The sequence below is a fragment of the Girardinichthys multiradiatus genome, chromosome 24 (genome assembly GCF_021462225.1).
Source record: "Girardinichthys multiradiatus isolate DD_20200921_A chromosome 24, DD_fGirMul_XY1, whole genome shotgun sequence".
NCBI lineage: Eukaryota > Metazoa > Chordata > Actinopteri > Cyprinodontiformes > Goodeidae > Girardinichthys > Girardinichthys multiradiatus.
This window is the reverse complement of record NC_061816.1, coordinates 9,691,094-9,704,794: the sequence shown is the minus strand read 5'-3', so window position 1 is coordinate 9,704,794 and position 13,701 is coordinate 9,691,094. Positions and strand designations below refer to the sequence as shown.

The window sequence follows — 13,701 nt, the reverse complement described above, 5'->3', positions numbered from 1 at the left end:
GTTTAATGAAGTAACCTTAAACCTAAACAGAAGAACTTTGTTTTATCATATCGTCTGTTTTCAGGTGTGGGCATCTTCTCTTTGGTCCTGGGTCTGATTTGCGCCCAGTGCTGCTGCCGCAACACGGCACACACTCCCCGCTCACGCAACAAACTAATGGACCTCGAGATGGACTGACAAACACTTTCCCCTGCACCCACAAGCTGCAGCGCCCACAAAAAGCACCACACGCAAAACAGACACACGCCCGTCGACGACTTCTGGGACACCCACCTGTTTGCCGCCGATGGGCGTTGGGAGTGAATCTGTCTTTTGGAAGCCTGACCGACCGATCACAGTGCTTTTAAAAAGGTGCTTGGGGACTTCTCAGCTCTGCAGTGGAGGTGCAGGGGATCTTCACGCTAGCCAATGGAGAAATAGCCTTTCAGACTTCTGTTTCTTTTTTGAATATATTTGTTTTCTCAATAGGATTTCTGTCCATATGAGAAACTCTGAGGAATCCAGAGCTTCTGAGATGTCACTGCCCGCAGGGACTAAAGACATCTACAGAGATCAGCTGCCTCTCTAGCCTCTAGGAATAACAAATGAAGCACTCAGGCTGGATTATGTTTTTTCATTGCTTTCTCAGATGCCAAGGCTCATTGCAAGTACAAGTACCTTTTTTAAAATGTGATAGCTAATTGGTTCATCGGTGCATCAGTGAACCACAAAACTGTCCGAGGCTGGGCATTTTCTTCAGGATTATTGAACCTGGATTTATCCTTTTTCAGTTTTAAGCCTGAGCCTTCCTTCTGCCATAGATAGGTTTGAGGAGTAACCATTAAAATTAAAAGTGCTTCATGTGGTTTCCAAATGAGAAGCATTGGTCTACCACCCCAGAGTGTTCCTATTTTAACAAAAGGAAAATAACTAACTTTATTGTCAAGACGTTTTTGGGTTTTTTTTGAAAATTAAGAGATTTTAAAGTGACATTAAAGAGACATTTTTAAGCTTTACAAAAAGATATGCAGTTGGTGTGTTTGTGTGTGAGATATACTGTACACGGTGCCAATATTTGTTGAGTGTGGTTAGTTCAGATTTCCGGACTGACACTTGAACTGTCGCTACCAGTGGCGGCAGAAAGCACTTCTCTTTTATAAGTATTCAGAAATGTATCCAGATGTTTTTTTTGCCTGAGTCTTGTGTGTGTTTTGTACAGTGTGTGAGTGCTGTGTGACAAAGGGTTGCATGTACTGTTTAGTAACAGTATGATGTTTTTCATAAGTGACATAAATCTTTCTCCTTTCCCATTAAAAGCCCGCTACTCAAAATGTAAAAACTGGCTGCTGCAAAGTTAGCTAGCGCAAGCACATGATGATGATAAATCAGGATGACACAAGTAACTCAATTGCTTTTTTGGTTTGCATTAATCATAGTTCGTAATTTTGCATGTTTATCTGCTTTAAATGTTTAAAAAAACTTTTTACAGTTTTTTTCAAATGTGCTTAACCTGGATTAGTTTAGCACCGAGACAGGAAGTGGGGAAAATGCTAACTTTGCTTGCTAAGATATATATTATTGTCTATGGACTACCTAGTTTTGTTTTGTGACCAAAAAATCACTTTTGGTCCTCATTTTAGTTTTTGTAATCAACACATACAAAACTGGGAAAGTTTTGCTTTTCAAAACTAGAACTTTTTACCTCGGCTAGTATTTTTTGACGTCATGCTAAACTAAGCTATATATATATCCCACTTAAAGCAGGATTATATACCAATTTGAGGTATGGTTTATCCAATTTGAAGCTAGGCCTCATCCTACTTTAAGCTACAGCCTAAATCCCACTTCATGCTAGGCTATATCCCGCTCCATGCTAGGTTATATCCAGCTCCATGCTAAGCTATATCCAGCTCCATGCTAGGCTGTATCCAGCTCCATGCTAGGCTATATCCCGCTCCATGCTAGGCTATATCCTGCTCCATGCTAGGCTATATCCCGCTCCATGCTAGGCTATATCCTGCTCCATGCTAGGCTATATCCCACTCCATGCTAGGCTATATCCTGCTTTAATCTGTCCAAAAACATATATTTAGAAAAACAATTTTTTACTTTAGCAATGGTAACTAGTTGGAAAGCTAACCAGAAATCATTTTTGGATTTGGAAAAGTTTTACCTTGGTAAGATTTTCTTAAATCATTTAACATGTTCATTTTCTACTGTTGTGATTTCCATGCCAAGCTAATCTTACCATTACTGTTCATTATAACAGATTTTATTTCAGAAACATTCTTTCAAATAAAATCATACAACTTGGCAAAATTTCTAATTATTATTTAATTAGTTAAAAACCAAAAATATGTATGTATTAAAGTCTCATAAATTGATGACATAAACATTAACATCTTGTTTAGTTGGCATGGAGTGATTCTTTGCTTTGGAAAAGGTGAAATAAATGTTTTGTGATAAATCTTTTGAGATAAGAGCAAATAAGGAAAATGCATTAGCCAGTTGGTTGAAAGTCAGTTTATAAAACAAAATCTGCTGAGAGTGTGCTTTCTGGGTTTTTTTTAATTATTATTATTAGCAGTTGAATGAACTTGTGATTGGGATATCATGTTGAATGGTGTGTGAACACGCTCTCACAGCTCCACCAACAACATTGAATGATGGAGTTTCAGTCCAAACCACCAGGATCCAAACCGTTTCCTCCTGAACTAAATGGGCAGGGAAAGGACATTGATTGAAGGAATTGTTTTAGGTGAATTATAATCAAATCTTTCAGAGCAATAAATCAGGTTACAGTTCAGAGCTGTACAACACTGCAAGATAAGGAAATTATAGATTTTTTTTTTTTTTGCCATTATCCATTAGAAGTGTTATTCCAACCACAACACAGTAAGAATATTCTGCCAAACGTCTTGAAAGGCTGGATTTGACCCGGATCCAAGACGGAGAAAGTTGATTTTGGAAAACCAAATGGAGCCTGGATCTCTGCATCAGTTCCTAACATCCTTCTCCAAGGAATGAAACTGGAGAAATATTGGACACAGTTGTTTTTTTTGGCCTGATGATGATTTTTATTACCTGGAAGTTCACTTGAAACACACTGCAGATGTGTGGTGTGCTTCTTGCTGCTCTCTTAGTTTTCAGGATTAGGTGTACCATCGTCAACATGCAGGTGGACAATCGTGCTTTGTGCCAAAACTTCCCAACTTTAGACCACACAAAGTAGCATTGAAGCACACTTGTCCAAGGAAGGCTTCCATATTGTCTTTTCTGTTTTTCTAGCAGGTAATATGATAAATCATGATTTTTTTAAATAAATAGATTTGTGATATGTACATCTGGATTTTTTTTATTGACTCTCCTGTTTAAAGTGTAACTACAGTTAAAATCGGATGTATAGACTGTATAAAAAGACTCATAACCTTCTTTCCTCACTGTGACGTTAAACCAGACTAAACTTTCCCTGCTTCAGGTCAGTTATGATTACTAAAATTATTTATATTTGCTAAATGGCAGAAAAATATGAAATAATTTATTTAGAGGACTTTGGTTCATAATTTCCTCAAATTCAAAGGGTTATACAGGTCCTTCTCAAAAAATTAGCATATTGTGATAAAGTTCATTATTTTCCATAATGTCATGATGAAAATTTAACATTCATATATTTTAGATTCATTGCACACTAACTGAAATATTTTAGGTCTTTTATTGTCTTAATACGGATGATTTTGGCATACAGCTCATGAAAACCCAAAATTCCTATCTCACAAAATTAGCATATCATTAAAAGGGTCTCTAAACGAGCTATGAACCTAATCATCTGAATCAACGAGTTAACTCTAAACACCTGCAAAAGATTCCTGAGGCCTTTAAAACTCCCAGCCTGGTTCATCACTCCAAACCCCAATCATGGGTAAGACTGCCGACCTGACTGCTGTCCAGAAGGCCACTATTGACACCCTCAAGCAAGAGGGTAAGACACAGAAAGAAATTTCTGAACGAATAGGCTGTTCCCAGAGTGCTGCATCAAGGCACCTCAGTGGGAAGTCTGTGGGAAGGAAAATGTGTGGCAGAAAACGCTGCACAACGAGAAGAGGTGACCAGACCCTGAGGAAGATTGTGGAGAAGGGCCGATTCCAGACCTTGGGGGACCTGCGGAAGCAGTGGACTGAGTCTGGAGTAGAAACATCCAGAGCCACCGTGCACAGGCGTGTGCAGGAAATGGGCTACAGGTGCCGCATTCCCCAGACCTGGGCTACAGAGAAGCAGCACTGGACTGTTGCTCAGTGGTCCAAAGTACTTTTTTCGGATGAAAGCAAATTCTGCATGTCATTCGGAAATCAAGGTGCCAGAGTCTGGAGGAAGACTGGAGAGAAGGAAATGCCAAAATGCCAGAAGTCCAGTATCAAGTACCCACAGTCAGTGATGGTCTGGGGTGCCGTGTCAGCTGCTGGTGTTGGTCCACTGTGTTTTATCAAGGGCAGGGTCAATGCAGCTAGCTATCAGGAGATTTTGGAGCACTTCATGCTTCCATCTGCTGAAAAGATTTATGGAGATGAAGATTTCATTTTTCAGCACGACCTGGCACCTGCTCACAGTGCCAAAACCACTGGTAAATGGTTTACTGACCATGGTATCACTGTGCTCAATTGGCCTGCCAACTCTCCTGACCTGAACCCCATAGAGAATCTGTGGGATATTGTGAAGAGAACGTTGAGAGACTCAAGACCCAACACTCTGGATGAGCTAAAGGCCGCTATTGAAGCATCCTGGGCCTCCATAAGACCTCAGCAGTGCCACAGGCTGATTGCCTCCATGCCACGCCGCATTGAAGCAGTCATTTCTGCAAAAGGATTCCCGACCAAGTATTGAGTGCATAACTGTACATGATTATTTGAAGGTTGACGTTTTTTGTATTAAAAACACTTTTTTTTTATTGGTCGGATGAAATATGCTAATTTTGTGAGATAGGAATTTTGGGTTTTCATGAGCTGTATGCCAAAATCATCCGTATTAAGACAATAAAAGACCTGAAATATTTCAGTTAGTGTGCAATGAATCTAAAATATATGAATGTTAAATTTTTATCATTACATTATAGAAAATAATGAACTCTATCACAATATGCTAATTTTTTGAGAAGGACCTGTATACACTGAAATACTATGCCTTTAAACAGTGATGATGATGCCATGGCTTTCTGAGCTTTGGAGTAACAATAGAGGTAATTGGAGGCACCCCTGTGGATGTATTTTAAGGCAACACCTCAAACATGCTGCTTCCTTGTTTGACATCATAGGAAAATCCAAAGAAACCAGCCAAGATATCAGGAAGAGAATTCTGGACGTCAAAGAGTCCTGTTCGTCCGGATCCAGATCCCTGTAGGTTCCACATTCATGTGTTCAAACAATTCTAGAAACACCATGAAGATGTCCAGGCATCAGGTTCTGGAAGGAGATGGGTTCTGTGTCCCAGAAATTAACGTTTAGGTGTTAAAAATGTGAATCAGCCCCTGGGGGAAAAGAAGCAGAACTTGTGAACATGCTGACTGAAGCTTATGTCACGATCCACAGTGAAACAAGACCTGTACTAGCATAAGCTGAAGGGCCGCTTGGTGAGGAAGAAGCCATCGCTGCAAAAGCGACATAAAAAGCCAGATTGCAGTTTTTCAAAGCACTCGGGGTCAAATACGTCTGACTGCCCTCATTGGATTTAAACATTCTGAAGACAACATTCTGGAGACATCTCCAGTGGGGCAATGAAACCAAATTTGAAGTGTTTGATTATAATCACCAGAAAGTTGAAGCTCGGGTTCAATTTCCTGTGCAACGCCCTCCTCAGATCACTGGACAGAGCTGTCGCTGGCGTCTCCGGAACGTGATCGCCTTCTGGTGAAGCTGTTCTTTTGTCGATTTTGATGTATGGTTTGGGTTGTTGTTGAACTGAAAGACGTAGCCTGAATGTTTTGCTCCGACATTCACTGATATTTCGAACTGCTCATAGCCCAAGTCCCAGCTGAAGAAAAACTGCTCCAAAGCATGTTACTGCCACCACTGTGCTGTACTGTGGATAGCGCGGCGATTTTCAGCCAAAACATAAATTTCTAAGAATTATTCCTACTTTAAACCGTAATTTCGTGAGACTATAACATTCCCCACATACTTTTGAAGACTAATAATGTGTTTTTGCAAAATGTATTTAGGATTGGATAGTCATAATGCCGAAGCGTAAGCTTTACTGTTTGAAAGAAAGCTTTAATGTTGTTCCTTATCTAGTTTGTCTCCGTTTTGTCATTCGTTTTGGATTTATCGGTGTCGCATTTGCAACATCACAAGAACTTGTCATTTGAAAAGATCTGTAGAGTTTTTATATCCACTGTAGCGGCTCTGACATTGCCAAAAGACTGTGCTACTGATACTACTTAGAAAAGAGGGCAAATGTTTACACATTCCTTTGCTGTGCTGTTGCTGGATGAAAGTTTACTTAGAAGTTGTTCGTGGGTTTCCGTGGAAGTTGTGTTTGAGCTGATTGAGTAACTGGGTTTGCTTTAGTTATTATGCCAAGTTTAAGTCAATGATCCACTTTTTGTTTTTGCCTCATTTTTAATCCAAAAATGTTTTTCTCCCTCTACATAAATACACTGCTCAAAAAAAATAAAGGGAACACTCAAATAACACATTCTAGATCTGAATAAATTAAATATTCTCATTGAATACTTTGTTCTGTACAAAGTTGAATGTGCTGACAACAAAATCACACAAAAATCATCAATGGAAATCAGATTTATTAACCAATGGAGGCCTGGATTTGGAGTCACACACACAATTAAAGTGGAAAAACACACTACAGGCTGATCCAACTTTGATGTAATGTCCTTAAAACAAGTCAAAATGAGGCTCAGTATTGTGTGTGGCCTCCACTTGCCTGTATGACCTCCCTACAACGCCTGGGCATGCTCCTGATGAGACAGCGGATGGTCTCCTGAGGGATCTCCTCCCAGACCTGGACTAAAGCATCCGCCAACTCCTGGACAGTCTGTGGTGCAACGTGACATTGGTGGATGGAGCGAGACATGATGTCCCAGATGTGCTCAATCGGATTCAGGTCTGGAGAACGGGCGGGCCAGTCCATAGCTTCAATGTCTTCATCTTGCAGGAACTGCTGACACACATGAGGTCTAGGATTGTCCTGCATTAGGAGGAACCCAGGACCAACCGCACCAGCATATGGTCTCACAAGGGGTCTGAGGATCTCATCTCGGTACCTAATGGCAGTCAGGCTACCTCTGGCGAGTACATGGAGGGCTTTGCGGCCCTCCAAAGAAATGCCACCCATCACCATTACTGACCCACTGCCAAACCGGTCATGCTGAAGGATGTTGCAGGCAGCAGATCGCTCTCCACGGTGTCTCCAGACTGTCACGTCTGTCACATGTGCTCAGTGTGAACTTGCTTTCATCTGTGAAGAGCACAGGGCGCCAGTGGTGAATTTGCCAATCCTGGTGTTCTCTGGCAAATGCCAAGCATCCTGCACGGTGTTGGGCTGTGAGCACAACCCCGATTTGTGGACGTCGGGCCCTCATACCATCCTCATGGTGTCGTTTTCTAACAGTTTGTGCAGACACATGCACATTTGTGGCCTGCTGGAGGTCATTTTGCAGGGCTCTGGCAGTGCTCCTCCTGTTCCTCCTTACACAAAGGTGGAGGTAGCGGTCCTGCTGCTGGGTTGTTGCCCTCCTATGGCCTCCTCCACGTCTCCTGGTGTACTGGCCTGTCTCCTGGTAGAGCCTCCAGGCTCTGGACACTACGCTGACAGACACAGCAAACCTTCTTGCCACAGCTCATATTGATGTACCACCCTGGATGAGCTGCACTACCTGAGCCACTTGTGTGGGTTGTAGAGTCCGTCTCATGCTACCACGAGAGAAGTGGTCTGTGGTCCCCACCTGCAGAACCACTCCTTTGAGTGTGTCTTGCTAATCGCCAAAGATTTCCCCTGTTGTCTATTCCAGTTGCACAACAACATGTGAAATTGATTGTCAATCAGTGTTGCTTCCTAAGTGGACAGTTTGATTTCACAGAAGTTTGATTTACTTGGAGTTATATTGTGCTGTTTAAGTGTTCCCTTTATTTTTTTGAGCATATTTATATATCTATATATATATATATATATATATATATATATATATATATATACTTGGCAATACTGTCATTGTTGCTTAAATGTTGAGTCTTGCTGGTGGCAATTGTGCCTTTGTTCCTATTAGTGGGGGGTTGTTGTAAAATAACACAATTCCACATTATTTACATAAAAAGTTAAAAGTAAGATTGTGTTACATGATCAAATCTACTGAAAAAGACACAGGTATTTGATCTGCTAACTAAACAGTCTAACATATTGATCATTACACTCAGAACATTTATTTATTTGATTTTGATGGGCTGGTAAAAATAGTGGTGTCAGCGTAGTTCTTTATAATCTCAAACATCTACTATATATACTAAATATTTTGCTTTTCCCACTCAGCTAACATTTAGTTGTATAGCCACTGCTTCTGAGAGCTGCTTCACATCTCTGGAGGGAGTCAACCAGCTTCTGGTACCTGTGGACGGGTATTCCAGCCCAGAATGATTGGCCTACATTCCACAGATCCACTAAATTTCTCAGTTTGCCTCAGAAACAGCATTTTTAATGGTGACCAAGATGCTGCTCACTTACTTGTGTGTTTGGTTGTCCTGTTGAAACGCCCACTTTGTCCTTAGCATTTGCCAACAGGACCTCTTCAAACTGATCTGTGGTATAGGATAAATAGGTCAGACATAATATGGGAAACATCCTCATACCATGATAACTGAGCCACCGTGCTTCACAGTGTACTGTTGCTTGAATTCAGGGTTTGGGACTAGACCAGAAAAAACATTTTGCTTTTATCAGTTCATATTATGCTCCACCATCTCTCTTTAGGCCACTTAATGTGTCTTTGGCTAACTTCTTTAGCATATGTTAATCATTTATTTCTTCATTTATGTCAAACATTGGAGTTTAAAGGGGGATTCAGCCGATACCTTGGCTTCACAAATCTTTTGGTTTTAACCGTTCTCATGCTCATCATTGGCTAAGTCTTTGTCATTTTGACCATTCTTTGTTTTTTCTTCTTCTTTTCTTCCACTTTCTATTATTCATTAATTTTAGCAACCCATATTTCCCCCCTGTTCTTTTGTAACCAGATAACAGTTAAAGACTCTGTTGTGCATTTAAGCAACATTTTAAAGAATACAGTTCTGTTGAACTCTAAATCTAACAGAAATAATTAATGAGCACAAAATGTCGCCCCCAACTGGTAATTAAACAGAATGATGTTTTTGTACTACACAAGGATTCATTTTAAAATATTTATTTTAAGTAAAATCTGTTCGGTGCAGCCAGAACTCATTTCCAGTGTGAACAGACAGGTTATTTAGGAAGCTGTTCAGCTGACCCACGTTGGCCTTTTTTCTTCCTCATGATCTGATGTGGTCCTCATCACTGCTCGTTTTCACAGACTTGTGAGGCATGGGCCCCGGTTTAGTTTCCTTCTCTTGGCACACTGGAGAAATTACTGGAAAAATGCTACTTGAAAAACTGGAGGCAGGATTAAAGTTTTATAGTAAAACATTTAGACCACGGCTATATGTCTCTGTTTCTAACTGTCTCCCATCATTTTGGTCCTGTGGGATTTCTATTTTTATGTTTATTCTCTGTCACCCCTCTTTTTTGATCAGTGCTTCTTCTTTTCTCCTGTTTCACTCGCTGCTCCTTCTGTCGCTCTCCCTCTTGATTAAAATGCAGATGAGCTGAATCCCCGACCACCTTCCTAAGTTTTAATTTTTACACCTCTTTCCATCCACCTCTTTTTTTCTCTCATCTTCATCTCATGTTGAGCTAACAGGAATGAAAGCTCCTTTTTTGATTGGCTGCAGGCTTTTTCTGACATGCACTGGTTCTCTCTCAGGGTCCATTTGACCCATTTTCTTGTCTCTGCGTGTGCGTGTTCATGGATCATTTGTTAATGCGGCCTTGTCACAACTGAAAGCATTATCTTCTTTAATTGAATTCGAGAGGCACATGATCAGAATAAACAACCATCACGGGAGAGACCTCCATCTTTGCCTCACTGTACTGCTGCTTTGGAGGTGTTGCCTCACTTTGGCTTCATTGTGTCACACTTTGAGGGATGCTTCACATACAAAACAACAGACAAAAAAAAAAAAAAAAGATGGAAAAATTGAAAAATTTAGCAGCACATGGAAGCGAGTAAGCAGGGCGTGCTCCCCAGAGCCCACCAGAGGCAACACGTTTTCTGGTTTTCATTTTAATCAGCGCTGATGTCAAAAGCATCTCCAGCACAACATGTCGTTGCCTGTAAACCTCCTGTGCTCCACACCAAACACGCTGTTAACATCTCAGATGTAGCGTCTTCAGATGGGAGAAATGAATAACTAATTGGTAATGAAACCAGGTGTTTATGCCATTCGGCTTAAATCCCAGATATATTGCACATCAAAATACAAATGGTAAAATCAGGTTTCTGTACCTTTCCATTGTCTCAAACCATATGGGTTAGTTTAATGTGTTCTACTGATACATGACATGTTTTTAGTGGTTTTATTTCCGATATGTCTTTTGTGGAAAACTGTTTCTGGGCCAAAGCTGTTTTGCTCCTCTCCATTTATGTATTATTTGCAATTTTAATGCCATTAACTTGTTTCTTTGTCCATAGAAACTACTCCTGACCCAGCATTGTGTGTTTAGCTCAGTCTCTTTCCAGGACAGATCTTTTGACAAGCCTATTTCCCCAAACATTTTTGTGTTTCATATCCATAGAAAGCGGACCGAGCCCAGCAGTCTTTGCAGAATGGAGTCAAAACATATTCAGATATTGATGTATAATTATATTTTTATATATATACCTGGAAAAGAGAGTAATTTGGTCAAATTAAAGAACAACATTAATCATGTTTTACTCCTTAATCAAAAAATCCAAAAATGAGTTTCTAACGTAGCAAAAAGTTGGGACAACCTACTCCCTAATACCTATTTTTACCCCCTTTAATTCAGTGAGATGCTTCTTGTAGCCATCTATCGGTTTTTCATGGGTTTCCTGCATATACAGCCCATTTCAGTTCACCCCAGTCCAGGATCTGGGCTTTGACACAACCCAGGAAAACTTTCTCTTTGTTCATTCTCAACCAATTCTTGGTGGATTTACTGGGATGTTTGGGTCATCGTCATGTTGATTCTGATTCTGCTTCTTTGCACCATCTCACTCTTCTTTCTGCACCCACAGCGGCTTACTGGTCCATCGATCCTGGTTGTAATTAACTCAGATTCACCCACAGTAGCTCCAAATTCCCCATAACCTCTGGTGAGACTTGAACACTAAAGTACTTATCTAAGCATCTAACAATAAAAGGTTTGAGAACAACCTTCATTCTAAACAGTCTTCTCCTAAGCTGCCAGAGAAAAAGCGCCCCACCGGACCAAGAACCCTAATAGTGGGCAACAAAGCTGTGGATGGGATTAAAAACTTCTGCAACAAGAAAAACACAGACTTTATGATTGGTACCAGTAACGTGGTGTCTGATATCTCAGAGAATATTCTTGCAATCACAGAAAAGCGCCCGTCTCTAGAAAACCTTATTATACACTGTGGAGCCATGGATGACGTGGCTAAGAAAAAATCAGAAAGACTGAAGGAGGATTTCACTCGTCTTCTGAATATTGTTGGAGGTCTCAATATCAAGGTGTTTCTCAGTGGACCCTTTGCACCGATTTTCTGTGGAGATGAGATTTTTTCCAGACTTCTGATGATTAATAAGTGGTTGAAAAAACATGTGCCACCACACCTGTGAACTTCATCGACAACTTCAATATTTTTTGGGAAAAAAGACAACTCTTCAAGCAAGATGGTTTCCGTTTGAACAAGCCAGGATCCAGACGTCTCACATCTAATCTTTTCTATTCAGTAAATAATTCACCAGCAGCTTCGACCTTCAGCAGAGAACATGGAGTATCAACAACAATGATAATGCTGCCTCCAACAGCTCCAGCAGAAACAATCAGCCAGTTGGCTGAGAAAGAGAGGTCATCACAAAAGGTCTCCCTGTCGAAATCCACAGGAGAGGTGGACCCCCCCGTTATACCCCCGTACCTCAAAACCCAGACCCAGACCGCACAGAACTCTCCCATCTCCCCACTGAGCCCGCTTTTTGCTTTACAGGATTCTGATAACATGAAAGGAGCTCTTAAAATCGGGACCCAAATGGCTCTGACCTCTTCTCCATTCAACACCCCCCGTGGCCGAGGCCCTGCTACTAAACCAATATCTTCCAAATGCCACAGACCTCCACCACCTCCTAATCTATCTCCTCCTAATCAGAAGCTTCAAATCATTTATCTGTGATACAGTCTGGGCCCCAGTGGTAACTCTATCAGAAATGAGCATGTCCAGGAAAAACTCGGGCCCCTAATAGGAGATAGTTGTAAAATCTCTGTGTTTATACGTGACAGAAAGAGCAAAGCCAAAAGGATAAGAGACAGTAATAAACAATCAACGAAAGCCATAAACTGACAGGTACAACCAGACACAGAGTTAATATCAGCAACTAAGTCATATAAACTGGCTTTATTGAACATTAGATCTCTGTCAGGAAAATCAATTTTAATCAATTACTTCATTACTGACCACGATCTTGATGTTATGTTTTTAACAGAAACATGGTTACATGAATTTAATGAAGCTCCCATTCTGATAGAGGCGACGCCTCCGAACTACATTTTTCTTTGTGAGAGCAGACAGCAAAGAAAAGGTGGAGGGGTGGCCACTTTGTTTAAAGATTTATTAGAGTGTAAAAAAGTATTTCTGGGCAAATTTGACTCTTTTGAATAATTGGTTCTCCAGGTAAAGAGCCCGGCCCGAACCATGTTCTTGAATATCTATAGGCCTCCTAAGTCCAAAACAAACTTTATCAGTGATTTTAATGAGCTTTTATCTGTGATATGTGTTGATTATTACTGTTTAATTATTGTGGGAGACTTCAACATTCATATGGACAATCCTGAAGACAGAAGTGCAATAGATCTATGTGACACTCTTAGAAATTTTGGTTTGACTCAACATGTTAAACAGCAAACACACAAACAGGGACATATTTTGGACTTGGTCATCACTAAGGGTCTAAACATTTCCAAGGTGTCTGTAACTGATGTTGCTCTATCTGACCACTTTTCTGTTATTTTTGAAAGCATCATCTGCAATGACTCAGTTTGCCAAAGAGACATGATTAGAAAACGCATCTTTAAGGACGTTGCTGCTGAAACCTTTAACCAGATTTACTCTTCAACCTCCACTTTGCCCTCTAACACTGTAGATGAGCTGGTAGATAACTTTCATTCTAAAATCTCGGACATCATTGATTTAATTGTTCCAATTAAAGTGAAAGTCGTTTCTGGGAAGAAAATGTCTCCATGGAGAAGTGCTCCACCAGTCAGAAGTGAAAAAAAGGAGTGTTGAAAAGCTGAATGCAGGTGGCGAAAGACTGGACTCCAGGTTTACTATATTATCTATAAAGAGAGACTATACAGATATAACCTACAACTGAAAAATGCAAGGGAATCTTTCTTTTCTGAGATCATCAGCAAAAACATTAATAATGCTCGTGCATTATTTGCCACGGT

The 13,701-nt window shown here is 40.5% G+C and overlaps 1 protein-coding gene across 1 annotated transcript in view; it reads left to right on the top strand.

Annotated features, from left to right (window-relative positions):
* Positions 1-3,320, top strand: part of ptgfrnb (prostaglandin F2 receptor inhibitor b) — a 68,483-nt gene extending 65,163 nt beyond the window's left edge. Inside the window, exon 15 of the mRNA XM_047355668.1 lies at positions 65-3,320. Within this exon, the coding sequence (XP_047211624.1) occupies positions 65-177 (113 nt within the window). The 3' untranslated portion in view covers positions 178-3,320. The remainder of the gene's footprint in view (positions 1-64) is intronic.
* Positions 3,321-13,701: the final 10,381 nt, after the last annotated feature.